The 27,864-nt window shown below is 39.3% G+C and overlaps 6 protein-coding genes across 6 annotated transcripts; all 6 read left to right on the top strand.

Annotated features, from left to right (window-relative positions):
* The first annotated feature begins 11 nt into the window (after positions 1 to 11).
* LOC131669827 (uncharacterized) lies at positions 12 to 4,329 on the top strand. The gene is made up of 2 exons (XM_058944993.1): positions 12 to 155; positions 1,227 to 4,329. The coding sequence occupies exons 1-2, from the start codon at positions 122 to 124 to the stop codon at positions 3,902 to 3,904; spliced, it is 2,712 nt and encodes a 903-aa protein (XP_058800976.1). The 5' UTR covers positions 12 to 121; the 3' UTR covers positions 3,905 to 4,329.
* Positions 4,330 to 5,411: 1,082 nt separating this feature from the next.
* Positions 5,412 to 7,144, top strand: LOC131669831 (uncharacterized). Its single transcript, XM_058944999.1, has 2 exons — positions 5,412 to 5,541; positions 5,796 to 7,144. The coding sequence occupies exons 1-2, from the start codon at positions 5,514 to 5,516 to the stop codon at positions 6,461 to 6,463; spliced, it is 696 nt and encodes a 231-aa protein (XP_058800982.1). The 5' UTR covers positions 5,412 to 5,513; the 3' UTR covers positions 6,464 to 7,144.
* Positions 6,822 to 10,146, top strand: LOC131669830 (uncharacterized). Its single transcript, XM_058944998.1, has 5 exons — positions 6,822 to 6,856; positions 7,251 to 7,620; positions 7,709 to 8,088; positions 8,394 to 8,819; positions 9,680 to 10,146. Exons 1-5 carry the CDS (start codon positions 6,826 to 6,828, stop codon positions 9,898 to 9,900), a joined length of 1,428 nt encoding a protein of 475 aa, XP_058800981.1. The 5' UTR covers positions 6,822 to 6,825; the 3' UTR covers positions 9,901 to 10,146.
* A 3,093-nt stretch (positions 10,147 to 13,239) lies between these two features.
* LOC131669829 (putative uncharacterized protein DDB_G0271606) lies at positions 13,240 to 17,910 on the top strand. The gene is made up of 2 exons (XM_058944997.1): positions 13,240 to 13,403; positions 14,231 to 17,910. The coding sequence occupies exons 1-2, from the start codon at positions 13,373 to 13,375 to the stop codon at positions 16,036 to 16,038; spliced, it is 1,839 nt and encodes a 612-aa protein (XP_058800980.1). The 5' UTR covers positions 13,240 to 13,372; the 3' UTR covers positions 16,039 to 17,910.
* Positions 17,911 to 17,947: 37 nt separating this feature from the next.
* Positions 17,948 to 22,187, top strand: LOC131669838 (uncharacterized). The gene is given in 5 exon segments (XM_058945009.1): positions 17,948 to 18,377; positions 18,766 to 19,098; positions 19,649 to 20,023; positions 20,350 to 20,365; positions 20,846 to 22,187. Coding segments are annotated over 5 exon segments (1,599 nt in total). The 3' UTR covers positions 21,291 to 22,187.
* A 2,017-nt stretch (positions 22,188 to 24,204) lies between these two features.
* Positions 24,205 to 26,005, top strand: LOC131669826 (uncharacterized). The gene is made up of 2 exons (XM_058944992.1): positions 24,205 to 24,854; positions 25,197 to 26,005. The coding sequence occupies exons 1-2, from the start codon at positions 24,833 to 24,835 to the stop codon at positions 25,808 to 25,810; spliced, it is 636 nt and encodes a 211-aa protein (XP_058800975.1). The 5' UTR covers positions 24,205 to 24,832; the 3' UTR covers positions 25,811 to 26,005.
* Positions 26,006 to 27,864: the final 1,859 nt, after the last annotated feature.

The raw sequence follows: 27,864 nt of genomic DNA, 5'->3' as shown, positions 1-27,864 counted from the left end.
ACCCTCGTTACTGATAACAGCGTGACCCGATGACGACTCCAATATAGACACTAGCCACGACAGCGAAGAAAACATCTGCGTTGCCCGACTGGAAGTTCAGTTCTGCTAAGCTGTAGCCAAGATGAAGGAGCAGTGGAAGAAGCTTGATAACGACGGTGAGCGAACATACGAGATTTCTTTCGCTTTTTATTGCGAGTGATTTATTCGATCAACGATATCGACTTTTGCGCTGCCAACGTGTGTTTCATCGATTAACCAATAATCTTGTTCTTTGAAAATTAGGCGATTGTACTCTGACACGCAATATGCAAGAGTCACAATTTTTTTTTATTTACTGGTACCGTTATTTTATGGGATTTTTTAGTTTTCATCAACGTCGAAGGTAGTTTTTCAAAAACACAATTGAATTTACTTTACTTGCTCAAATAAATGTTATTTGACAAATTAAACTGATTTTTTTAAGATAAATCATCCGATAGTCGAATAGAGTCTGTGAAAACCCGCATGATAATGATACAAGGATGATTCAATATTTATAAGGTCATGCGACTGAATTCATGATGCGATTCGAGAAAAAAAGTTCTTTGTATCGGTTAGTGTTAATTCAATCAACATTCTCAAAATAACTAAATACTTTGTTTTATGCGAAAAGATATATCTTACATAAAGTAAAATTATATTTAAATCATTCTTTTTTAAAAGCCATTCTGCGTATATTCGTCATTTCTCAATTACTTTTGTTTGAAAAAACTAATGCAACTAAAATAAATGTTATTACATACGAAATAAGCAATTTAAAATTGAATAAATAAAGTTGGCATGTATATTTTGTTTAAAATTGAATACATTGATTCAATCATATATAACAAAAACATGAAATTAAAAAATGTAGTAATTGTCATCAATACTTGACGCACTTCAAAACGTATAATACTGCTTTATTATGGAATACAATCATATGAATATATTTTCATTATCAAAAATACATATCATATTTACTCTTAAAAACACGAACTAGATTTCGCAAGTCAGAATGCGTGATCGTGAACACGTGTACATTGGCAGTTTATTTTTTTTTTTGCCATATGCATTCGATAAAGATATCTTAAACATAGCGAGCTAAATAAAACCCTTGACTATCAATTTCTTCTACAAAAAATTAACAATCGAAGTACAAGCAACAAGTAGACAGATAACTAATATTTTTTGGTTTTTTATTTTCACAGTTAAGCTTTTGGTAGACGTGGAGGAAGGCAATAAGCAGCCAATCAAAATCAACATACCGCTGTCAGCTTTAAAACCTCCGGGTGACGAATTTTACTGCAACAAGTTGCTCACGGTGCTAAGGGTATGCGTACTTTTGGCCTTGTTGATATTATTAGGATGGACAGCAACAACTCTATACTGTAATTACTACGATAAAGCTATTCCACTGGGCGAGGAGAATTTGGAGAATAAATTTGCTTTTCAGAGATTAGTTTATAAGAATAAAGATGTCTTTGAGGTGGACAATCAATTCGAAAAATCGGATTCTGAGGCTGAAGTATTTAGGGATTCGACGAAAAAAGTTCTAGATCAGATAGCTGTGGAAATGAAAGGTTTCAATCAAAGACTTGATCAATTGAAAGAAAAAAAACAGCCAATTATAGAAATCAAGACGGTACCGGATGATGTAAAATTAATTGAGGATGAGCTCGTTACTTCTGAGCGTTCTGATCAAACACTAGATTCGTTATTCGATGAATTAGCTAAAGAGGTAGGTCTTGCAGATAATCAACTACCTAATAAAGTTTACATAGAGAATAATCCAGAACTAGCTACTATTATAATCACTGAGCCACAAGATGGAGATTTTAATAGCTTACAAAACGATTTTGACCAGTTTAAATTGGGTCCTCTTCTTGAAAATTTAGATGTTAAACAAATTATAACAGCAAGTATACCTACAAACATTGGTGAAAGATCTGAAAAGTCTGGCTATCAAACCAAATTATTCCGTGATTTTTCATATGAACCTTCCCAACTCTTTAATGAGTTTTCGAAAGATAAATTAAATGCTGAATCCGAACTTAATGCTATGATCAGGAATAGAGATATTGTAGAAAATGATAACACAAATGACGAGATCCAGAAGGCATTTTCCAATATATTAGCTGAAATTGCAGCAGAAGCGGTTGCCAATGACGATGAGAGTAATAAAAAAGATCAAGAAGTGGATCAAGCTATACAAGCGATGATAAACAAAATAGATACAAGTAATCTGGACAGTGACAGTGAACAGAAGGAAGAAAAAGAGGATAAGGTTGATGATGGTGTAATAGAAGAACTAAATGAAAATGTGGAGGAAAGTTTTATGGATGGTTTAGTGAACGGTTTTGTTGACACTTTGTTTGGAGATTTAACAGAGGAGGATGCAAAAGAAGATGATTTACTTGAAAATTCCAATAATGGAAACGTTGAAGAAAGTCAAAATGAAGATAGAGTTGAAAAAGAAATGATTGAACAACGTGAGCAAGATGAAATAATCAGACGGATTATTAGTGAATCACTTGTAGATATGGTAATTCATGATATGACTGAAGATGAATCTAAGATGGAAAATAAATCTAATGAAGATGGATCTAAATCATCCCTGTTTGAGGAACTTGTCAAGCTTATGGTAAATGATAATGAGAACAAGAAAGATAATGCTTCAACTATTTCAGAAGAAAAGAATGAATACATTCCACCAACTACTGACTACATCTCTGTGCAAATTACTCATTCTGATCCAAGATTTTCCAGAATTTTTAATGAAGAAACAGCAAGCGATTTTCATCAGTTTTTTTCATCGAATGACTATATTGAAGAGCCCATCACATTTTCGGAAAACAACGAAATGAATATTAGCGAGCAAGCCTCGATTCAGGAAGATTTATCAACACAAAAAACTTTTATCGATATGGTACCAAGCGTTGAATATGTAAAAAAAATTGAAGAGAATCCTTTTATTCCCAGGGTAGCCAAAATGCTTGAACCACTTGTTGGACAAAATCATGAGCTGTTGACCTGGTATTACACTCAGAAAGATCTTCCATATTTTCTCAGAGGTGCTGACAAGTGGAAAATCTTTGGTGCCAAGTTACTGTACGACTCAAACATCAAAGATTATCCTGCCGATGCAACGATCGTTTCCGGACTTACTTTCGAGAAGGTATACGGTGGCGCTGAATATCCAAGTAACAGCGAGGAAATTAAATCTGACTTGCAGCAGGAAATTATCAACAGATTGATACTCAAGTCATACCTGAACAAAATGCTGTTGGAAGGCAACGCGGACGCTGAAACTCTTTCAGAGGTCATTGAGCAATACAATATGGAGAAGCTCAAGGAGCTTAACATTGATCTTCAACAGCTGACATATGTAGGTGATTTTTTTGAACTTGATAGCAAATACAACGATGGTCTTACAATTCCAATTGTTCAATTTGATCCATTTGTGGATGAATCAAGGGAGGCTAACGAACAACGAGCTAAAGTCATCAAAGCTTTTGAAATGACAAGGAATTCGGAAGACAACAAACTTCGCAATGGTTTTTTTGATTCAATAAGTTCAGAAAGGTCAGAACAAGAGCAGCAGTCCGAGTTATCATCAACCGTTATAGCCGAAGATGCCAAAGAAAATTCAAAGGATTCAAGACAACTATTTGAATTTGCAACGAGTGAAGCATTGCCAGAAACTTCTGAGACTTTAAATCATTCAAATGATTATGTGAGCGATGAATCGTCAGAAACTTTCAGGGGCTCGTTTGATCGGCAAGTTGGAAAAAGCGACGAGTCGTCAGAAACTTTCGATGATTGGTTAACCGAATTTGTACCAAAAGATGGCCTGTTCAGATTTCGTAGATCACTAGATTCTGCGTAAATGGAATGAATTAGTAAAGACGCAAATTTTACAATAATTGAAAAAAGTTGATCGAATTATAAAAGAAACAATCATCCTGGTTGTGAATTGTAGTTAACCAATTCCTGCTATCTCAAGAAATAAGTTTTTACTATTTATTATTCTAAAAATACAGTTTTCGATTCTATTGAATGTTTTTTTTCAAACAAATGAACAATCCAGAATAATAAACTATCGACTATTATTACAATAAAGCTGTACTATGGATCAATTAATGTAAAACACAGAAGAGCTTGATTTGAATTACTTCTTGTAAAATAATAATTTATTTAAAAGATGTTAAGCTGCGTTATTGCAGTGTAATGGGAAGTTTGTTGCTAGTACTCTGCATTGTAATGTGATCTGTTAATAACATTGTTGTATTTATATTTTAATAAAAATTCATTTTTTGTACACTCTGTTTTCTTATGACATATCCGTAACTTTCCTCTCTCCAACTCATAAATACGTAACTAATAGTTACCGAGATACAGTTTTATCTAAATCATTACTTTAGTTTTCTTGCTGGCAAGCTTATTCTTTTCTTTAAACTTGAACGGTTTCTCGAACCAAGTACATCTAGTTTATTTATGAATCGAAAGTGGATAATTTAACCAGAGTACACACTGCATACGCAATTGACGTTACCTTTGTCGAATACTTCATTGGTAAATAACGGTCGATGTTCAACCTTCGCAGGCTTTTTTAGTACAAGCTATAAAGCTTGCGACATCAAGACACACTTCAACGGGAATATTCGCGGTGCCGCGTTGCACCTCCAATTTGGTTTCGGTCATGATGCGAAAACAAAAAGCACGTACACGCTCGCTCGCATCTGAAAATAACTGACGACGTAAAAATCAAATACTCGTTCATCTGCAACTGGTTTTTCAAACGCATTGATTCGAAATTTGGAATTGAAAAAAATCGAAATAATATAAAAGCAAACACACGCTAAAACAGAAAATTATTGAATCACATACACAACAGGCTACTGACTTATCTGATATAAGTAACTGAGCGATTGGTACTCTGAACTTTCATACGGAATGGCTAGTTTTGAAAAAGAGAAGATGATAATCGTTATATCGGGAACGAGAGAATTGCAATTTTCTCGCGCTTAGATTTCCAAAGTTTTCACGAACAATTCTATCGCCAGAAATTCTAACCAACAATCGCTATAGAAGTCTGATTATTAAATGTCCGGCTTGCGCTGTTACACAAGGTCGCGATAACTTTTTGCTAACATACTCTGCCCCATTTTTAACGTTTTGCGTAACCTCGCGCTTCAAAGACTTTGTACTGTTGAAAGTCAACCTCTCTTTGGGAAGGAAAAAAAGAAAGCATGGACGATCGTCCTATTTTCCAATTAACGTACACCAGCAATAGCACGGATTGGAGAAGAAACAAAACGAAACGACGATGAAATGGAAAAGGCGGCTCCCACCCGCGCCGTTAGCCGGTGACCCCGCGCTGTGATAAGGTGCGACCTCCGGAGCTTCTGGAAATATCGAAGTTTACTCGGCAGCTTATTGTCACTTGTGCTGCCCACGAGGGAAATCCGTATTCTTCGACGAGTAAACAAACAATAATGAGAGGCCTCATACCGAGTTGCGATGGTAAGTATCGCGTGGAACAACTCTTCGAAAAATTATTAGTAAGTTTCCCAGTATGTACGTCGACACGTGATGGCTGATAAAGATATTTCTCACGTTTCAACCAAACAATCCTTTTTCACTCGATTCTATTCTGCTGCGCTCTAAAAAGTAACGTTTTCTCATTACGCTTTGCTTTCATGTCAAAGTGCTCATCGAAACTGTAAGTGAAGTTGAACTATAAACAGAAAAAAAGAAATTTACGTTTGATTTTGCAGCAAAGGCAGGAGCAGTCGAGGAAGGTTTCGAGCCAGGTGAAATACGCAGCGATCGTTTCAACGTCTTCAAATGGTTCATCACAGTGAACGTGATGCTTCTAATAATTTTCTGTGGCTACGCATTATGGAATCTGTACCAATTAGACAATGTCATGAGGTCCCGAGAAGAAGCCGTGAGCCTACCAAAGTACTACGCCAACCGCAAAGTCAATGGCCAGGTCAACGACACACTCGACTTTCACGAATGGAAAAAATCCATTTTGGAGAACCTCCAAGGAGACAGCAAGACCAACGACAGCTATGGAAATTTAAAAGTACTCCTTCGCAGCATTGGCAATATCATGGAAAATAAGAAGAACAAACTTGTCGTTGCCAATCTAACCGATCACGAAGTTCAAGCTCTCAAAGAATTCACCAGGTTCAGATATCCTAGAACTGTTGTTGGTGGTCCAGATGAAAGCGAGTGTAATATGCAGTTTTCGCTGACTGTAACCAACAATGACGTACCTGTCCGGCTCCGTGTCAAACCTGCCACAAAGGGTGAAGGCATGGTTAATATCAAGACTACCACGAATTATATGAAGAAGTCTAGAGCTGAATCCGATATACGCGAGTGCTCGTTTAATATTGTTTACCAACCGCAAAATCAGGACGAAAATGCGATCTGATTTTTCTCACGAAATAAAAAAACATTAATTAGGCTTAAAAGTAGTTTTTTTATTTTCTTAAATAAGTTACGCATCAACAATGCAACTGCAGAACTCGTGTATTGAGCGTTGAGGCTGAATGTGTAAAAATCAATGCGTACACATAATGAATTCAATACTGATACGAAGATATTCGGACACGTTGAATCATCCGAGAAAAAAGTACGCGACAAATTATCAGCATTATGTCAGTCTATCTGCTTAGTGTTGTCGTTCTCCTGAACTTATTCATTTTCTTTATCCGAAATTTATCGCAAAAGATGAGACTTTCTCTGCCCAAAAGTTTCGCGCAGAAATATTAGTTGACGGGCAGCTGGCGCAACATGAAGTTGCCTTTGAGAAATACAATTTCTAGTAAGAATATCTTTTGTATATTTGCATTGGATTGATTTAATTTAGATTTCCGAGGAAATTTAGCGCTATTAAACTCATTTTTCTGATACAACACTAGACCTGATTTACATAATTATATTCTTATCACTAAGTACGAATACAATTAATCGTGATTTCATTCTTAAACATTCTATTAGTTAAAACATTTCTGAACGATAAAAGTAAATGTAGTCAGTGCATTTATCTCAGCTCTGTTGATCGTTCAAGGATTGAACGAAAAACATGTACAACTTTATGTCTTATTTTCCAGAAAAGAAATTATTAATAACGCATGTAATCGTGAGAGGCTACGTTTTAAATTATAATTTTACATAGAAAATACAATCGAAAAACGAAACTCTTTTTTTTTCATCAGAAATCGAAATAATAGAAGATGACATTCCAAGTCTACCAAAGATCAGAAGTTTTGACAAAATTTCATCTATACTATTTTTCATGCTGCTCCTTGCGGCGAGTGGCATAAGCTACATTTTGTACCAAGCGTATCATCATCAGATTGAAAAGCACTTGGCGCACAATGAAATCAAGAAGCTTGTGCAAGAGAGTTTCGCTAAGAGCAATGAGATATTTAAGAGCGGCCAGGTCATCGTCGAAGTACAGGTACGCGATAAGAATCGAAATCTGTTATGGTTCAAACATATAGACGAGGAGAATCTAAAGGATGAGCAACAAGTTGAAAAAGAGATTATGACTGAATTTGAAGAAATAGAGAATTCGATAGTGCCGTGAGTTAAAACAGAAATTTAGTTTTTTATTTACACAATTCCCATTCGCAATAGTAAAAAATGTATCGTTTATATTTTGTAATTTTAGGGTATCGTCAGTGCGGAACAGTCGAAGCATCCATTTATCGTACTTGGTGTCGCATCAAACGCAATTCGTTAACTGCGACAATTTCAAGCCACGTCCTCGTGGTAAATATTTGGTGCCGCCGTCTCTTCACGCATTACACATGTGTTACCAATACGGAGTGAACATGGACGAGCTCAAGCGTGGAATTCTGAAAAGAGAAGGAGGCAATGAATTGAGGTACAATTTGCATGATCTTTACGTGGCGTGCCACGATGTATTTAACGATCAAATGGATGAATTGACGAGTGAACTGAGAAACGATTACGAGAAATGCAAGTGGTCTGGTGCACTTAATGAAAATCAACAGAGGGTTGTCGAGGAAAGATTTGCTCCTCGTTTCGGTTAGTAATTGACATTCACGCTTCGTTTTTTTTCCTTCTGCGCAATTGTGCTCAATCGCGTTCGTACTTTATGAGTGCATAGATAAGGCACAATAATGGGCACGCATTGCTCATTCCCAATGATGGCGTACAAATGAAACGCCAATGTTCTATATAGTTATTTATTTTTTGCAACAATCGCTTTGTGCTTGAACATAATTGCGAGTGAAGCTTTCAAATATATTTCTATACTCATGAGTTTAAATCACAATAGCTTGAAGTTTCTTTTAATTTGTAATCCATAAAATCTTCTGAAAATCTTTCAGCTTCATCAAACTCGCCGGCCAATCTTGAAGCAAGCACAATATTATCAGCAGTGCCATCGACAGAAATCTCAAGACCAGTAAGAATAGATCCTCGAGCGTATGTCGAATGTAGTCACGTGGAAACTGAGATGTTCGAAGACTGGTTCGATAGTCCGAGCCCGGAGGCATTGCAACGTTGCCACGAGTTTGGCGTTACCTACGATGAGCTTCGTCGAGGAATTTCACAAAATCCACAGCCGGAACAGACGAGATTAGACGTGGGTAATCTTTACGTGTCTTGTCGGGATGTGTTCGACGGAAATTTGGAGTACTTGTCGAACGAACTTAAGGCCGATTATCGAAGATGCAAACTTGCTAGGGCCCTTAGTAAGGAAACTCTGGACAAAGTTGAAAGAAAATTTTATGAAGCTTTGTCCGACGAACGAGGTAAGGAAAAATCAAATATTTATTGTATAAGAATTCCAATACGCAAAAATTCTTCGGTGAATGATAATGTACGAAAAGACATGCTAAAAGAGTCTTTCCTGCTCGGTTGAGAATAAATATTTTGGTATTAAGTCGAGACATACTCGAATTTACATTTTGAGCATTAAAATGCTAACAAGTAATTTCAAATAATTCAGCACAATAAACATAATTCAATATTGATATAGTCTAATACTCAATTTAATTGAAATGTTACACAAATATTTAGAGAGAAACGTTAGAATTTTTTCTCAAAAAGTCACGTTCTTATTTGCTGGTAACTGTATGTTCAACCAATGTGCAACCACAAGAGTTCGATTAACTACGTGACATTGATAAATGGTGAAAACGGTCAAAGAGAAATTGCAATTTTGTTTGTACCAGCGACCAAACTAATAATCCGCTCAATTTAATAAAAGCGTTTTACGAAGAATGAAAAATATAGAAAGATGAATCTGGGTGGTGAAAGTATACAATAGCGATTTTAGTTTCATCTATTGCGTTTTCTTTTTTATCGACTCTGTATGTACAGTATAAACGTCCTTTAAACGCTATTCATGACTTGAGTGAAGAAAGTCAGTACCCGCAGTGTAACATTGCCGATGACTTTTATTTATCATATTTTTTCGACGATAAAATTCCTTTATTCCCTTTTCTTATTCATCTGGTAGCATTCGGGGTCATTTAAACATTAACAATAAAATATAAAATGAACGTAACTAGAAAAAAAATTATACTTGACCTCATAACGAAGTCAAAAATAACTAATTCTCAAAACTTTTTTTACAATGCGCTGTAAACGCAATTAAAAACTTTTGCAGAAGTTACTAGTAGAAGGCCAATGACAACATCATCAACAGCAAGAACGACGACAACGGAAATCGTGATGACAACTAGTGATGACTACTTCGAGCGGCAAACGACGACGACGACAGCAGTGAATAAACCGCCTGCTTTCGCCAATTGTAAACGCGTAAAAAACAAGGACTTCTACATTTGTATAAAAGTGATCACAACACATCCAAAGGAGCCCGACTATTAACGTCTGGCGCGTCTGTATATAGGAAAGTCGGAAGTGCGCATTGGATCCAATGTTTCCGCTTAGATTTATTTTATTCTATTTTTGTTTGCCCAAAGCTGTGATGGCATTTTCGTAGAACTGCTTTGGAAAGTTTCTTGTTAGCTTCAGCTGTACTTGTTTTTTTATCTGTACTAATTTTAACGATGTCAACGCAGTGTAATTGTCACGCGATTAAAAATGGTAAAAAAAATAAATCAATTTACGTGTCGTACTGAATTAATTCTATCAAAAATCCCAAACAAGCGCATAAAATCCAGGTGCGGCTGATCGACTGTGCGCGTTGCGCTATTCGTTAAAGTCGTCACGATGAAGAAAAGAAGAGACAGCTGTAATAATGGTAAACAACAGCAGTTACGTCAGTTCATTGACACATACCTCGCGAGCGACGGTGGCGGCGGTTACTCGGAGCAAAAACCCGAACGCATCTACAAGAAACTATACAAATTGCAGCTTCGGCGCTGATGTACGAGCTGAGATAACTTGGCGACGACGCTGCGACGATTAATGCGCGCAACGAGACCACGGCTGATTTTGCATCCCCGCACTGGCAGACAGGAGAGAAGAGAGAAAAAATAAAGGAGAATCGTAACGCCAGTAGAAGTCATTGACATCCCAAGAAGATTTTCAATTGTCCCATTTTCGTTAGGACGGTGAAAGGCAGCAAGTCGCGAGCTCGCTGCTGCCGTTGCTGGCGGTCTTCGTAAACTCTTCTTCTAGCCTTTCCGCGCGGCGCGAGCGTCGTCGTTTTATTTTCACTCGTCTTCGAGTTCATTTCAATTTCGTTCTTATTTTTCTACTATTTCCTCTCTCTCTCTCTCTCTCTCACGCGCGCGCGCACTCGCTACCGTTTTCATTGCAACGTTTTACGATACTGCTTGTCATTTCGGATTAAGCTACCACCGATACACCGAATCCTTCGTTTTTTGTTTATAACGGTCGAAAGTAAAAGTAGGTCGTCCATTGTATATTTTTACGCTGAAAAATTCATTAACTGTGACGAGGGAGAGAAAATTGTTATTGCATAAATATTGAAATGAAATCTGCATGGCGTTCCACATCTGGAAAGTTACATTATTTATTCGAAAAGAAGCACAGTTTTCACACTCGGTATATAATGAAATCTTGTTTCTATGTGGTTAAGAGAAATCACGGCGTTCGTTTGAGATTGTAAATAGATTTCGCGTTACAACTGAATTCTCTTGCACTGATCCCGGTGCGATCGGCTCATCACAGCCGCAAAACAAAAACGAACGAATGCGTCGACGGCTAATAACTGGATTATACAAGCAATGAAAAATTGCCTATTTCGATCTCGTTCCGCTGAATTAAAAGCAGCTCTGATGTCTCCTTCCGCTAGTCACGAAAATCCGACGGAATCTTTCGTTTTTTCGCGTCGGGCTATAGGTACAACATACAAGGACAACGCACACCAGCCATATGCAGAATACCTGCAGCGGCACGGCGATACAGTACGAGAATATGGAAATGTTGCGTTCGCTCGCGAGCTCGACGAATCATGAAAAACGGCATTTTCTTCTATGAGTTATATTTGTATATCGCGCCGCGGAACTAGATGAGACAGGTGTAAATCGCCGTTTTCGTAGCGGAGGAAATGGAAAAGTACGGTAATTCGATAAGAAAATAATACGCGCGCGACGTTGAGTCACCATACTATAAGAATTGTTCAAATAACGCGCGAGACGCAGGCCTTTGACAATAAAACAGCAGAATACTTTCGGACGCGCCTACATTTCGGTGCGACGGATCTCGCTCTCGACATTGAATCAGCTTACACCCATTACGAAACGCAATTATTATTATTTTTTTTCGTTCTTACCGAATGCATTTCTCGCAGCGAGAGATTCTCGCGCGCGGATAATCTTTTTTCGAAAGTAAAAACGTGGCGCGCGCGGAGAGAAACAATTATCGCATGTGTGCGCGCGCGTAAGCGCAAAGAGAAAATGCATTGGGCGGTCGTCGAACGAGAACTCGTTTGAACAGTGTGTTACGCGCTCGACGCGCGCCGCTTTTTGAGGAAAGAGAGAGAGAGAGAAAAAGGAAAAGACAACGAGCGAGTACCTACTTTCGTGCCGAAATTTTTCATCGACGAGGGACCCCCGCTTATAATTATTGTTTTTTTTTTTTTTTTGCGTAACTGCGGCGCGAGGGTGTCGCAACCGAACAACGGCATTATTATCGAATCGATTGTGCAAATAAACATCAATGAAAAAGACACGGACAATTGTGAAGAACAAAAGGGAGAGAGAGAGAGAGAGCGGTCGAAGGAAAAAAAAATTAGTTGTATACGCTCCAGTTGCGTGCGCCGGTGAAAAAAATAAAATAAAAAAAGAACAGCAGTTCGTGTGCAGCATCGCCGTGTATATACGCGTCAAGGTTTGATGTCCTTTTATTTTTGTCGCATCCGAAGGTTGTCGTCCTGCGTGAAAATGATGCGGTCGAACGCTGAAAAAAAAAAGCGGAATGAAACGGAGTCGTTGCGTAATCGCGCGCGCGCGAGAACAAAATACGTGCAAACATCCGAACTGACTTGCTCGAGAAACTATCGTAGTAGATATTATTGTTTTGAATTGTGACTAGCAGGGAAAATCCACGTGTGCACGCGCATTTTCTCTAATTGGAATATTCCTATTTTAGCTTTCGTGACTGTTTTGTCAGCTGTAAATAATATACTGTTACCTATTGAAATCGGAAAAATACGCTCGAGGAAAAGTGGCTTATGTTCACTTTGCCACGACGAATCAGCCTTTTTCTCACCGTCTGTATAATACGCAATTACAACAATATTTTTTTAGCCTTGCGCCATCGACGATACGCGCAAATACTAAAAATCGCCTTGACAGGCTTGTCACGATTTTGTCATTTTACAGTATCTAATCAATGAGCAACAAAAGATTTATAAATAACAGTAATCCAAATATATAAATAAACTATATATAATAAACCGACAGCTGAAATCTTAGCAAACTAAAAATCCGCTACTTTCCCACACCACTTGGCCGTAATCATCATCAGGAGCTGTAAAATATCCCATCAGACGGACACAAGTTGTCAAGAGATATACATACACGTACGTAGAGAGAGCTGCAGCTACTCTCAGCGAAGCATCGTCTATAGCTGACCCAGCAACTTTCTCGACCATGACTACCTCTTGCGGCTTTCGAGTGGGGTGAATGAAAAAAAAAATACACTCATACACACAGGCACACAGAGGCAGAGTGAAAGGTGTGCTGCCACGGCTGTTGGCTTCGAACTCTCACACGCTCACGCAGACGCGCGAAGAGGCCGTTATTACACGCGCATACAGGCTTAGTCGTGTTGTTTGAGGCCCCCGCCGACGAAGAGTGACGACGAGAGAGCGCGGGCAGAGAGCGCGGCGCCCAGTCAGTAGCTCCCGAGCACTTGTTGAGCCAAGATGAAGGAACCGTGGAAGAAATCGTGCAACGGTGAGTTGTTGCTCTCAAATTCGCTTCTTCGATCAATTTTCTTCTTTCTCGGGGTCCGCCGTGTCTCCGCGCGAAAATACAGCGCGCTTCGCGAGGAACGAGGCTCTCGCGTTCCGCCTTATAAGTATATCTAGGCAGTGAGAGAGAGAGAGAGAGAGAGAGAGAGAGAGAGAGAGAGAGCGAGATCCTTGGAAAAGTCCGTTGCCGCCGCGAGAAGCTTATGTAAGATTTGCTCACCGCGCGAGTGCTGAAGTTTAACAAGATGCAGGAGAAAAATCGCCGCCGTGCTTGGGAAATCTCTCGACTTATGCAAAAGAATAAAAAGAAAAAAAAGATTGAAAGGCTATGAGCCGCGCGGGAGGACAACGACATTGTTTTTTCTCTGTTTCTTTATGCCTCGCCGTCGGAGAAAGTGTATTATAGCTCTATCGCATAGGAAATTTCAATTTTTGCACCGCGAGTGAAGAGAACAAAAAGTTATTGCGCTCGGAGGCCTCAATTACTCGCGTATAGGCATACACACGCGCGTGCGTGAGTGTGTGTGTGTGTAGGTGAAAGCATTCACACCATAGTACGTGTCGCGCGCTCGCGAAAGCGAGACTGTTAGTTCGAAAAATTTATCATTCTTCTCGTGCGCCAGTTAGGTTTCCTCTTTCTTCTTTGCATAGCGATCGCCAGTACGAGAAAACGTTTAGCGAAATTTTCCACGGGTGCACGGACAATAAGGCAATTATCGAATGCGTGCCAGGCCGTCGCGTTTCTTTTTTCTTCTCATGAATGACCCAGATGATCACGTGCCACACCGTGCGATTTTCGCGTTGTTCCAGGCAAGGTGGTAATAACCTTGAACAATGACAATTCTGAGAAAGCTGCAGGAGGTGCGGCAGCAGGAGCTGGACCAACGGAGGTTGAAGTGCCGGTTGACCTCGCATGGGCCAGTCATCGCAGTGAGAAAAGATGTTCCGCTCCGAAAGCGGTGATCCTCATGGGTGTTCTCCTCGTTCTGGGTTTGACGATTGTCACCCTGTTCAAGGTGCAGAATTTAGTATACTCAACGACCTACGTTAATTGGCGTATGCAGGAGCTGGAATCCGCTGTTAACGATAACAATGACGATGTCAAGCTCATCAAGTACAAATTGGACGAGTTCATTTTAGATGAGAAGAACGATGAAATAGCCTCGATGAGAGGTGCAAGAGCTGAGCCCTTGGTCGCCACGATTAATTCGAAGAACGTCGATAGTGATGACTTGAAGTTGTCCGAATCGCAGAATCAAAATCACAAGTTGACCAACTCATTGAGCTCCGAGAAGAAAACTTCTGAAGGTGCTGGTAAAGGTCTCGAGGTTGAGACCAAATCCGAGAACAAGTATGCGAAGGAGCAAACTGACCTCAACGACGCCCCCAATCATCCTAACCCTGCTGATCCCGAAGAATGGATCAAACCTCTGGTCGAAACTTTCGACATCTTTGGTAACCAGCCAATGGAAGATCAATTTATCCATAATGTGCTGATGAAGTTGTTATCTCCAGATAATAACTTCGCAGTGTTGGAGTTTAACAAAATGCAGGATGCTAGCAACAATGCTCCTCACGAAGCTGACAATCAGAAGATGGTCTTAAATCCTGCGGTACGTCCGAATGAGAGCGACAGGGAAAGGATCAATCGACCACTGCCTTTGCCCATCGAAAGTATCCTGATGAAGAGTTTGTTACCGCCGATCAGCAACTTCAAAGTGTTCCATTTTAATGAAAGACCTGAACAACAGCAACCACAGCAGAATAGTATGGAAGAAGAGATGCCTCCGAAGATGAGTTTGAGACTCAAGCAGATGTTGCCACCACCCATCAACGATATTTTCAAGACTCTGCTGCCACCCGGAAACATGAAGATCTTCCACTTGAACGACAACAAGCAAATACCCGAGCAGAGTTCCGAGGAGGATATGCCAAAGATCACCATCCAGAGTGTCAAAGTGAGATTGGTACCACTTCCTGATGAATTCGGCAAGGAGATGCAGGAACCTCGTGAACAACCCAATTTTGAGGTTATCAGATTAAACGAGTCACCTGAACCCAGCCAAGAAGTTGAAGCTCCTAAAATGTCGATGCCTATCAACGCGTTCAATCCATTCCCCATTCCAATTCATGAACTTATGAAGTCCATCCTACCTGGGTCACCAAAAAACATTGAAATTGTGCCGCTCACTATGGAGAAACCTGATGACCAGCAACAAGATAGCGATAGTCAACAACAAGAGAAGTTCAATCCTCTGCCTATTCCACTTCAGGACCTCGTTATGAAGACTCTGTTGCCTCAACAACAATCACCACAACAACAAGAATCCAACGAAGGTGATGTTGAGATTACCAAGATTCCAGTTCGTGCGATTCACCCATTCCCCATTCCTGAAACTCTGATGAAGTCTATGCTCCCGGTGAGCAATTACGGTGGTGAACCCATGCACATGATTAACGTAGCTGAACAACAACCACCCCAAACACAACAACAACAGCAACAGCAACAGCAGCAGCAACATCAACAACAAGAGGAAGTTCGTCAGCGCAGTACCAAGCTCAATCCTGTTGAAGAGAATTGGAATATGTCGCCACCAGCCGAGCCTACCCAGAATTAATGTTGACGTTGATTAACTGGGGCTACGAATAATAATTGACAACAAAGAGTATTTTTTTTTTCTAATGAGCATTTTCCTTTAAAATAAGCGGGAGACGAAAATGATAACTTAATTTGTGATATGTGCTATTACTGTTAGTTAATTTGTATTTATCGGAATGGAATAATCGCGGTTTATAATCTGTATATCGATCGATTCAGACTCCCTCTTCCTCTCATGCGTCTTTCTTTGCTCTTCGTATTTATGTATATTCCATTCACGATGTAAAGTGAAAACATTGTCGATGAGGAGGGGAGCACGTTATCAAATTTTTTTTTTCTGTTTTACTGTGAAAAGAGTGATATATATTTTTTCCCTTTCGTATTAATACTATTTTTTCTTTCTTTTTGAGTCAATTGGGCATTTCTTTACGTGTGAAACTCATTTTTTAAAACCAATAAATCATATTTTTCGATCTAAATTTTGACTGTCTTTCTTTTCCTTATATTTTATGCCAAGTTTTTTTTTTTATTACGCTTGCTTGAGGAACGCGATTGCTGGCTCGTTATATTACGATGACTCACGTAGCGCGCAAAAATATCGCAATTTCAAGTTTAAAGAAACAAGAATAATCCTAATAGGTTTGAGCTTGAAGGACTCCCAGAGCAATCGCAATCGCTGAAACTTCCAAAACGTTATGTTTTTTTTTATTATTTAAAATTAGTTTTAAACTGGAGGTTTATATTATACGTTAAAAATAGTCACATTCTTCGGTACACGTCCTTTCAGAAAAATTGAATTGTGCTTACACCTTTGTTTTGATGATTAAGAATCGTGATTGTCGTGTTATTAAATTTTGATGAGTCAGCCAATAAATAACGGCCGCGAGTTTGTAAAAAAATAAAATAAAAATGTCACGGACAATCAGGGTATGTGGGATTAAAAGTTGATCATGTAAGCAAATTTTTATTAACATTATGGAAATCATTTCCCCATCAAGTGGATAACTCATGCACAACTGATAGAGTTAATGCATCATTAAACTTATCAAGCATACCTTTCAGCAAATCCATGCTTTCTACACTTTCAAACTATCTTTTCACTTGAATTCGAAAACGAGAGATCGTTAATGTAACTTTCATAATCAAAATTAAACGTGATCTTTTTGTTAACATAATATACGTATCGATAAGACATGACCAATTGATAAGGTATCTCTTTGGAAAATCAGTTGTTTTATTGCAACTTGGATGAGTGAAACAGAGTACACACGGCAGCATAGTATTTATGCTTTCGAGTGTCGAAACTGAGTGCTTGGAAGAGCTATGGCGGCGCAATCAAGAATTGGGGAGTCTTACATTTCAACGACGTTGACGTCAAGTTGCTTAACATTTTTTCCTCGGTAAGCTGTATATGTGTACGCTGGTCACCGGCGAATGCAGTTCAGTGTAAATTGCGTTTCGTAATGTTGACTCGTGCAGTTCGCATTTGAATGTTAAAATGCCTTTTTGTCCTTCGGATGATGATAAAAAAATGTGCGGGAGAGAACATTCAGAATGTTGTTGTTGTTCTTGCTCGCTCTTTTCTATGCTCTTTATCGAGTATCGTAAAATAAGAAATGCAGTGATAAAATAACAAAATAGCTCTTGTAAAAATGAGGCGCATCAGCTTTGAATTTTTCATGTCGGGAATATATATTTTTAAAAATTCATGAAACTCGCGTTCGATAACAAGTAGTCTCTCAAACTTGTTGACTCAAGTGTCGTGAAATCAGGTTTAGAAATGTGTTCATAGACATAAACGATAAAAAGCCATGACGAAATTGTAAAACGTTTTAGAGCTAGAAATACATTTCTCTTAAAAAAAAAAGAGTTGAAAAATAAAACACAACTTACACAATTCCAGTTTTATTTAAAGCTTCCTAACTACGATGATCCACCCAATCCTCGTTACCCTGTCAATCTTACCATTCAGCATCAACGCTGAAACCACAATTAGTCCGATCATCATCGACGCTCAAACCTACGTGAATTGCGCCCACGCCGAGAAATTATTACAGATCGACTCTACACAGTATGGTGTAGGTACGATTCTAGATGCCTGTTGGCATCGCGGCGTCACGCTAGATTAGCTTGCTTACCGGATCAGCGCGATGCCTGACCTTCGCGAGGACATCGAAAACTATGACTTCGCCGGGCTTTATGTATCTTGCGAGGACGTTTTCGCGGCTAATTTGACAAGGCTGACCACCAGTTTGCTCGAGGGTTACGTCAATTGCGTCGAACAAGATGCGATTAATGACCTTTTGAAAAGCAAAATTGATGAGAGATTTGGTTATATCATTCAGGTTTACAAAGATGGTAAGATTTTATTTCAGAATCGTAACTTTTTCTCGTTTGTATAAACAACGATCATTCTAATTATCGGCAATCGTAATGGGTAATTCTAATGACGCAGTAATAAAATCAAACAGCTATTGTAAAACAATTACTCGATTTTTACATGCTTGTCAACTATTTGCATTGTTGAAAGTTTAACGCTACTTCTGCAGTTTACGTAATTTTCTTAGCGTACGTTTCAGTTACTCAATATCTCATTCCATCGCCTATTATAGATAAAAAATGAAGGGATAAACGTACGAAAGATCGAGAAGCTGCTCAGCTATAACAGTTCTTTGATTGATTAGCGGAACCTTTTTTCAAGTTTGAAAAAGTCTTGAAATCATTGTAAAACTTTCGAAAAATTCAGGAAATTCATCAGTAACAGTGGACGAGCAGACTTTAGTATCTTGTGGCAACGCCGCGAAGCACGTAAGTGTACTGTGCCGCGAGTACGGTCTAACGGGTGATCAATGGAGCAGGGGCTTCCTACGCTTCCACTATAACGATAAATGGGCAGTCGAGGAGGAAGTAGTCGAATTGAACTTTGGTTGCGATCGAATTTTCAATGCCAAATTACACGAGGATGTGTACCAAAACTTCATTGACGCTTTTGTTAAATGCCAGACGACATTGGGAGTCTACAGCGAGGTTAGAGATGGTATCGAGAAGAAGTACGCCGAACAATTGATGGCGTACAGAGGTGGGTGTATGCAAGAAAATGTGCGTAGGATAATCATTGTTTCCATAGTACTGTCACGTACGGCATTGGAAGGATAAGATTGGTGTATGCTGCCATTGTTTTCTTTAAGAATAATTTAAACGTCGGTAAATAACTTTCTTTTTCCTGTTGGATTGATTGACCGATCGATTGAGAAGGGAAAAAAGGCACGATCGACGAAGAGAAAATGCGTCAGCATTTTTTTTAACGTGTCATTTATAGAAGTCACGCGCTTTGAGAAAACATGAATTTTCCTCTCCGGTAGAAAGTATCTAAACTTTTATTCGCGAGCTTTAGTAATCGAAGCGTACAGATTGGCTAAAAAAGTGTGTCTATTTTAATCGACGCGAAAGCTTGTCACGCGCATAGTCAAGTACGAAAATCAAACCTAGCTAGCTAGTCGTTGTCACCCACCGGTAAAAACGAAACCGTCAGCAGATCTTGTAAGTTCCCACCGAAAAATCCATGATCGAGACTGGCTCTGTGAAAAACGCAAATACAATTATCAAACAAAGTGAAAACTGTCCTCCAGGTGGAGCAAGTAGCAGCAGCGATCTCCGTGGGTATGTAAGCTGCAGACGCTTGATTCCAATAACCGTGGGAAACGACGCACTCAGTGTTTCCTGGTACGCCTACGACCAATGCCGCTCCGAAGGACTGACCTACCAGCAACTTTGCAATGGAGCGACAACTCGCGACAACGAACTCAGTGATATGCTACCGGGTGTAGAGAACGACGTTGACGATATGTACGTAAAATGTGAAGATGTATTCAATGAGGAGCTTCGGAGTTTTACGACGGGGTTGATCATTGATTATCGTGCTTGCGATGAGATTGGCAAGATAAACAAGCAGGACAGGATGACGTTGGAGAAGAAATTCGCTAAGTTGTTCGAGCTGCTGGCAAGTGAGTTTTTTTGTTTTTTTATTTGGCTCGTAACAGTTCGAATGCAAGCGATCAAAAACTCGAATTAATTCAGTCATAGATCGAGCGCTAAGTGTACTTTCGACCAAATTATAATTATTCATCCGAAATATAACTGCACACTTTTGAAATCACTCGAAATAGAATTATGCACTTAATATCACGAGCTATCAACTTACTTCTTAAATAAAAATAAATAAAAGAAAAATTTCGAATTTTTTTCACGCGTGTGCTCTATTTTAACCCGTAAGTAACTTACATCTAAAGAATTCACATTAGCATGTGTAACGAAAGGCATGCGACAAAAGGCGAGTTGCAAGACAGGTGAGGCATGCATATTTGCATAATTACGCCGCTGTGGACTAATTTTCGTTTTTGTAATTTTTGTTTTGTTTTCTTTTGAATGGAGGTTTCAGCTAAGCGTGAAAATGAACTAGTTGTCACAAATGTATTTTTTTTTCTGTGTTAGAGATAAAAATTGTCCATGGCTCGCCGTTCGGAGCGGAAAGGAAGTTTAATGCGAAATGTTTCTTTTTTTAACTTTCTTTTTGAAAGATATTTGACAAGCGTTGTTACGAATGTTGTTCTTCTACGTCGCAGTTATTGATTTTGTTTGACAAGCTAAATACATATGTGAATACTTTTTTTGCACGAATGAATGATTTATTTTATAAGCAAATTTATAATAGCCTTTTGAATTGTAAATATCGCGCATTCGTTAAACATCCGAAGTAATGGCTTGCGCCATCTTCAAAATCAAATGATGAAAAAATAAATTATCTCATTGTACATTGAAATTTCCAGCCAAACATGCAAAAATGAGGGTAACACCATTACAGAGGACCTAATATCCTGTTCCGGTCTCACGAACACATTAGCTGACGAGTGTCGTCGTCATGGTATAACAATCGGCCAAAAGCTCCGTGGAATTGGCAGTTTGTCACACATCCTTGGCGACAAATGGTCGAACACCGAGCCACTTCACAAACTCTACATCCGCTGTGACGATGTGTTTGACAAGTATATCACTTATCTGGACGATGTACCGCTTGAGAAATTTATTCAGTGTCGCTGGAACGACGCCATGAGCGAAGATGAATTGGCTTATGTTGATATGAGAATTGCTGATGAGTACAAGAATAAATGGAAAAAAAACGATACGAGGTTTGTTGATGATGCTGATGTGCAGATTTCATCGACTATTTCGTTCACTGAAGAACACAGATCGGAAGAGGAAGAAACGGAATGATATTATACTTTTTCAACAGATTTCGTTTAGAATCGCTGTTGAGATAAATAATTCTTTCATTATACAATTCATTATAAAATAGATGGAGTGTCAAATTATTTGTTATGTACATTTTCATAGAAAACAACCTTTTCAATTCTTCGTATAGGCTAATACATCACAAGTAGATGTTAATAAAAATAATAGCATGTTTGTAAATATATCTGTAATTCTGTTGTTATTGTCTGTCCGCAAAAAAATTATGTAACAAAAGCATAAGCTAATATTTCGACGTACCAGCTCATCATAATCAACCCACGCACGTGTCAAAGATAAAACTCCCGCCGAACACTGCTCAAGGTTACTAAAAAAAAAGAAAAAGAAAAGGAAGAAGACCTATTTCATACGCAAACGAACCACAAAAAAGAAAAAATAATTGAAAGTAACGCAGACTACAGTTAGCGGGTTATTTATAATATCGAAGTGACTTATGAACCGAAAAAAAACGACGTTTTAACGAAAGAGGATGAGATCGCTTCGAGGAATCACAAAGCTAAAAAAGCATTCGGGGATTCTCAAGGTAATTTTTCGTTCTCACGTACAAATAACAGTCACGCTTCAGATTTCGTTTTTTTGACGAAGGAGGATGTTCAAAGGTTGAAGCAATGTTAAATTCGATAATGTTTGCCGGAGATCTGATAATTTTTTTTCTATCGTAGCGCGTTATTAATTTTGCATTCACATTCGGATAACATCAAAGAACTTATTTGAAGTATAAATTTTTCAAAAATTTATATGGATTATTATAATTATATGTACATATAATAAAATTTTGATGGGCAGTTCTGATTTTTTATGAAAACGAAGATAGTTTTTTTAATAAATAAAGTGTTCAATAAAATATCTTTTATGAATCTCGCAAATCTAGACATTCAAGTAAAAATGATTATGTATTTAAAATTGTAAATCAACCATAAAGTTACCTAAAAATTTGCTATCAAGTGGTTATATTTTCAAATTAAAAAATTGCCTCGCAATCGAACAGGTCCATTTTACTCACCACTCGTACTTGAAATAATCTTATTCTGTCAAAAAACATTGTTGAAAAGATTTTTATTCGAAGAAAACGATAATGCCAAAATACAATGTATATGGACGAAGGTTGAAAAAAGAGCAGCAAACAAAAAGGTTCAACAATGCTCGTCGAAGAGAAAACATTGAGCGCGGGTTGGCATGAATCCACAAGCAAACAAACGCACGAAAATGATATGGAAATTCGATGTTATCGCGTATACATTTATGCTACTGCGATTTTTCGTATCCTCGTTACGCAATGATTTATTATTTATTTGCAAGGCGTATCTTCTTGGTCGTACGTGCGATAAAGTATAGAAGTAAGAAAAAATCACGGGATGTCGCGAACATCTCGCGGACTACTTTTCAGTCGAGTCGCGATGTTTGAGCTCCAGCAGTTCCAGAAAAAGCAACGTGAACGAGGTGAGCAAAGAATCGTTCGGAATCCACTTAGTTTACGTGAATCAATCTGTCATTCCATCTTTTTGGATAGCATTCTCTAAGAATAGAAGACTTATCTTCATTTTCGAATTGTTCTCCTGAGAGATATGGAAACGTAGAGGTAATTGTTCTCCTACGCGAATAATGACTGATGGTTCGCATAATTACTTACGCAATTACGTATGTCGTTTGCACATGATTCTTTTTCTTTGCGCGAGAGGAAACATTAAGGAGATTTGTATCTTTCTCGTGCGTTTCGCAACCACCATAAAATGGATGACAGAACGATGCGTGTAGATGTAACGAAATGAAAAAAAAAAATGTTTCCATCGCAGTTCAGAAATGCTTCGACTTTTACGAATTGTTTGAAAGGAATGATAAAACAGTTGAGTTTCATATTCTCGATGATAACAATAATTCAATATTTTTCAATGGATCGTAGTTTGTATCGCGCTTCAAATTTGACGTTGATTGAGATTATCTCACTCTTCGAAATCTCTCGCACTCGGCATTTATGACGAAAAAACACTTGCAATTGATTGAACGACCACCGTTGCATTTCTTAATAGCAATCACAATAGAGATAATGCAGCTGGAGGAAAAGTTTCTGTTGTCTGCCGGTCTAAAAATAGAACCTGTTATTGTTGATTTAACCGACTCCGAAAATCAAAGCTTGCTTTATATATCTGTCAAGCGACTGAGACCGAGCTGTCAAGCATTTTAATTTTGAATTCCATTTCGATCGAAGAATCGCGTAAACGAAAATTCGTTAAAAATATTTTACTACGCCTGCCGTTACATTAGGCATCTAAGCAACGACAATATGTCACGTAACCAAGAGTATTAACGTCGCACCCAAACGAATAATGCAGTTTTCTCCGCAGACATTTGCATATAATTGTACTTACGCCAGCACATTAGTCGAAACGCAAGTACACTTTTTCTCTCCCAGCCGCCATGCCGCGCAACACATTCAAATTTTAGCTTTCAGCTTAATCGCAACGTGGCTGTCGCTAATTTATGATCGGCATTTCAAGTTTTAATTTAGCCAGGTATATTAATTAGCTTCACGAACATTCTTTCTTTCTCGGAATAAATCGCTTGCATAGAGTTCAAGGTATCTTGAAAGACATTGTTCTGCTTTTTTCTTTGTTCCTTTTGCGCAAGATATCGGCAAAAACTCGCCAAGTGATGTGCCGCTTTGCGCGTGAATCACGAATGGAACGAGCTCGCTGAAGAAGGCAAGTTTGTTTCAGGCTCGTTGCGAAAAGCCCTGGAGGACGGTCGTTTGCGGCCGATTGCTATGCGGCTGCCGAAAATGGTGGAGAGACGTCACGGCGAGTCCTGCAGTACGCCCACGAAACTGATCTTGGCCGTGTTCATCATGAGCCTAATAGCGATGCTCGGCTACGCGCTCTGGCGGATTCGCGACATCGAAGAGCCGTCCGAGAGGAAATCCGACGACTACGATTACAAAATCATCGGCTCGGGCGTTGTTGGGCACCACGAGAGCCCGCTGGATTACGACGACTCGTAGCCGCTGCACGCTAACGCGGTCGAAGAACTCGAGTGCTCTCTAACGAACTATATACAGTGAGGTGCGCGATATGACGAACGTTGCTGGAGATTTACAAGTGTGACTTCGATCGCCGATTCATTATTTATTCTCGCGAATCTTGTAAAACTAAAAAGTAAATCGAGTATTTAGCCTAATATTAAACCTAAGGTTGTTCATGTTTGCAAGGAACATTGCTTTGGATGCAATTTCTAGATGTTAGCAACGTTTCCAATAATAAAATGGTGCCCAGCTGCGCAACACGTCGAGTAAGGAAATGCAACAGAGAAAATTCACAAATGATGTAATTTTTCATGTCAGCTAAAGTGCGAGCGTGCCAGTGATACGAGCAGCCGCATGGCATCGAGCGCAAGTAGAGATTACTGAGAAATTTAGCGAGAAGCTTCGGAGATACTGATAATAAAGTCGCGACTGGCGAGTCGATAAAAGGTCGGCGCGACCGAGACGTCAGCAATAGTGTAGCACAGGAACGATGATCAACGAGAAGTGTAATTGTAAGTTGCCATTTCGACTACAGTATTTATTGAACGGTACGGTGCGTTTGTCAAAGCTTTGCCATTTGAATTTATTGTTAAATCACGTCGACGGTGTTGTGGAGAATAGCGGATCGAAAGAAAAATCTGCCGTTACGTAAATTTGGTGAAGCAACCGCGCCTAGATTACAGAATCTGATATTAAGAAAACGTTCTCGTGCTCGACGTGTATAAATAATACTTATGTTCTAACGGCTACTCGAAGTGGCTACCGGATTCGTCGAGGCAAAAAAATAATTGGCTCATACGAAAAAATATTGTCTTTGTTGAATGAGCCTAAATGGTATTTGGTATTCATTGCAGGTAATAACTACGAGAGAGGTGACCATAGCTCTCCCTTAATAAAACTGGATCTACCGGAGTACGAGGACTACCGTTACCGAGGAACCAGTCATACGGTTCGTCGAGCGTTACGCATCGTCAGCTATGTGGCTGTTTTAATACTGCTGTCCTACGCGTTATGGCGCATCAGAGCAATCGAGTCGAAGATTGAAGCCAGCGACAGATTGTTGAACATCACGCGTAAGCTACAAACGAGCGATGCCATCCATAATCGTAACACAAGATCGATTCAGGAGCAAATGCTTATGAACTCATTCGGAGATGAGAAAAGTACGTTGGGCAAGGACGTAAAGCCATGGAAGAAACCGACGAACAAAGGCGAATTCGATGAGTTGGTGAATAATTTGTTCGGTAAGATCAAAGCTATGCACGACGATCCCGACCGAGGACACTTTGACCGCAACATGAAGGCTGTGTTTCAAGCGTGGTTTCCCGTTTTCGACGCCTTGTTACCGAAAGAACTGAAGGAGGATAACGAAACGAGGCAAACTCGTGAGGCTAGAGAGGAATACTTTTACGAGTTTAGACGAGAAAAGGCACCAGGAACAGGGCAGGGACAATGGCAGCACGTCTGACGAAAATAACAGCGATGAATCCGATAAAAAGGAGACAAGGCCTGGCGGGTCAATAGAAATTAGCAAAACTTACATCAAGCCTACATAGATCAAAAGTCTCGTACTCGTGTGAAAATGATACTGTTACGCGAAAAATGATACGTAAATTTTAAGCTGTATATACGTAAGCGCATTTAGATTAAAAGAAAAAGCTATCAAAATCCATTGCGTGCATTTTCTTCCTCGAGATCAATCCAATCAAGGGAGCATGCATGACTCAGATTATATCAAAACGCCATAAATCCCGATAACGCTTTTCATTTCCGGAATCCCGTATCCGAAAAAAGAAAACCAAATTAGAAGCTGCTCTGAATTATACAATCACGTAAATAAGCGAAATTGAACGTCGTCCTCGCGATCGATCGCGGAAGGTTAAACGGAGCAGGCGTGTTAAATAATTGAAAGCCTAGTCGGCAGGCTAATAGTGTCTTAATACCAAGTGAAATTTGCATCGCTTTTCCGTGATTGATTACGGCGAGGAAGCCTTCAACCTAAAAGCAAGTGATTGTATTGATGCTTTTTGCGGGGCGGGGAAGACAGAATATGACGCCTTTATACTTGTGACGTTGTCGCTGGTGTTTGATTTATTGACTCGGCGAATCATGACAATTCCATTTCGCTCGAAGCTCCATCAAATTCACTTGCTTTTATATAGCTCAAGTAAGATTATAAAAAAGTGCCTCGTTCTCCAGAGGAAAAAGCTACATCTATTCGTGAACAATGGTCAAATAAAATAACAAGGATTCGATTAAAAATCGATGAAGTTATATCGGACGAAGGAAACGACGAAGGTGGCAACTATGATGATTCATAGAATTCACGTAAATTCATTTTTACGAATCGAAAAGACACATACCCAACCCCCAAAAACAGAAGTCAACGGCAGACACACTTTATCGGTTAAATATGGCAAGCGCATTCCCGTCATACATACACATCTCGGCACGCGCGTCATGAGCTTCCGTGTACGTTCGATTGAACGTTGCCAGGGCTTTCGATACGCGCGTTCCTCCTTTGAATTCCTTTATCATTGTACCGACTATTTTTGTCGCCGCTTCGGGCTTTCATAACCGATGACGGAGGAGCATTTTTGTCGAGCTCGGCTTCATCGCTGATCGTAAGAAACAAATTTCACGTGGAACGATTTGACAACAACGAATTGATCTGCTCCTTGTTTCAGAATCACTTTTGTGCATTATACGTTAGAAGCTGATGGCTTGCGGCATAAATAACAAAACTATAAAAATATCGCGCTCAAGGGTAGTACGTACATATAAATCCTTCCAGTGTAGCCAATGCAAAACGTACGCTTGATTAATTGAATTTATTTCAACACTCCTGAAAGTTGATTGCACGCTCGAAACTCAAGTACACGAAATAACCTCCAAAATGATCCAGAGGTTTTTTCTTTGGTCTGCATACATATTCCACCCCTCCCCCCTCCTCAGCCTGTTCATATATGCCGTATACGTGTGGCTGACAGAGTTTATGCGATAGGCTGAACACTCGCCAAGGGCACGGACGAACGGCAAAAAGCAAAAAAAAAGGGAAAAAAAGTGAGAAATGAAAAATAAGAGTAGCGCTATTCGTGTCAAGTCGCCCGACGCCTTCGTGTCTCATTTGATAATGCACGGCGGTACATGCGCACGAGCGAAGTAAGATATGTTACTCTCGTTATCGCGTCGAGGGATGAAGCAGTTGTTATTTGTAAATGAAGTTTCTACACCTTTGCGTTTGCTTCGCTTTGATTCGAAATTGCCCGCTGTACTACTTGCTCTTGGATTTCGTTTTGCTATTTGCGATCGCTCGATCCATATAGTGAAACTTAAGAATCATTACATGCCATTTTATTACAAAGCAGACTACTTCAGAACCAATCAGCTGGTTAATTTTCGATTCGCGTGTTGATTCTCCATGAGAAACCTCCCCTTCACAGATACATATGTACATATGTAGTCGAAAGCAAATCCAATACGTTTCACACGAACTTTCCGGATTAAATGTCGAGACTGACG

This window comes from Phymastichus coffea, unplaced genomic scaffold (genome assembly GCF_024137745.1).
Source record: "Phymastichus coffea isolate CEN01 unplaced genomic scaffold, Cenicafe_Pcof_1.1 PCOF00097, whole genome shotgun sequence".
In the NCBI taxonomy this organism is placed as follows: Eukaryota; Metazoa; Arthropoda; class Insecta; order Hymenoptera; family Eulophidae; genus Phymastichus; species Phymastichus coffea.
This window is presented reverse-complemented; position numbering and strand designations above follow the sequence as displayed.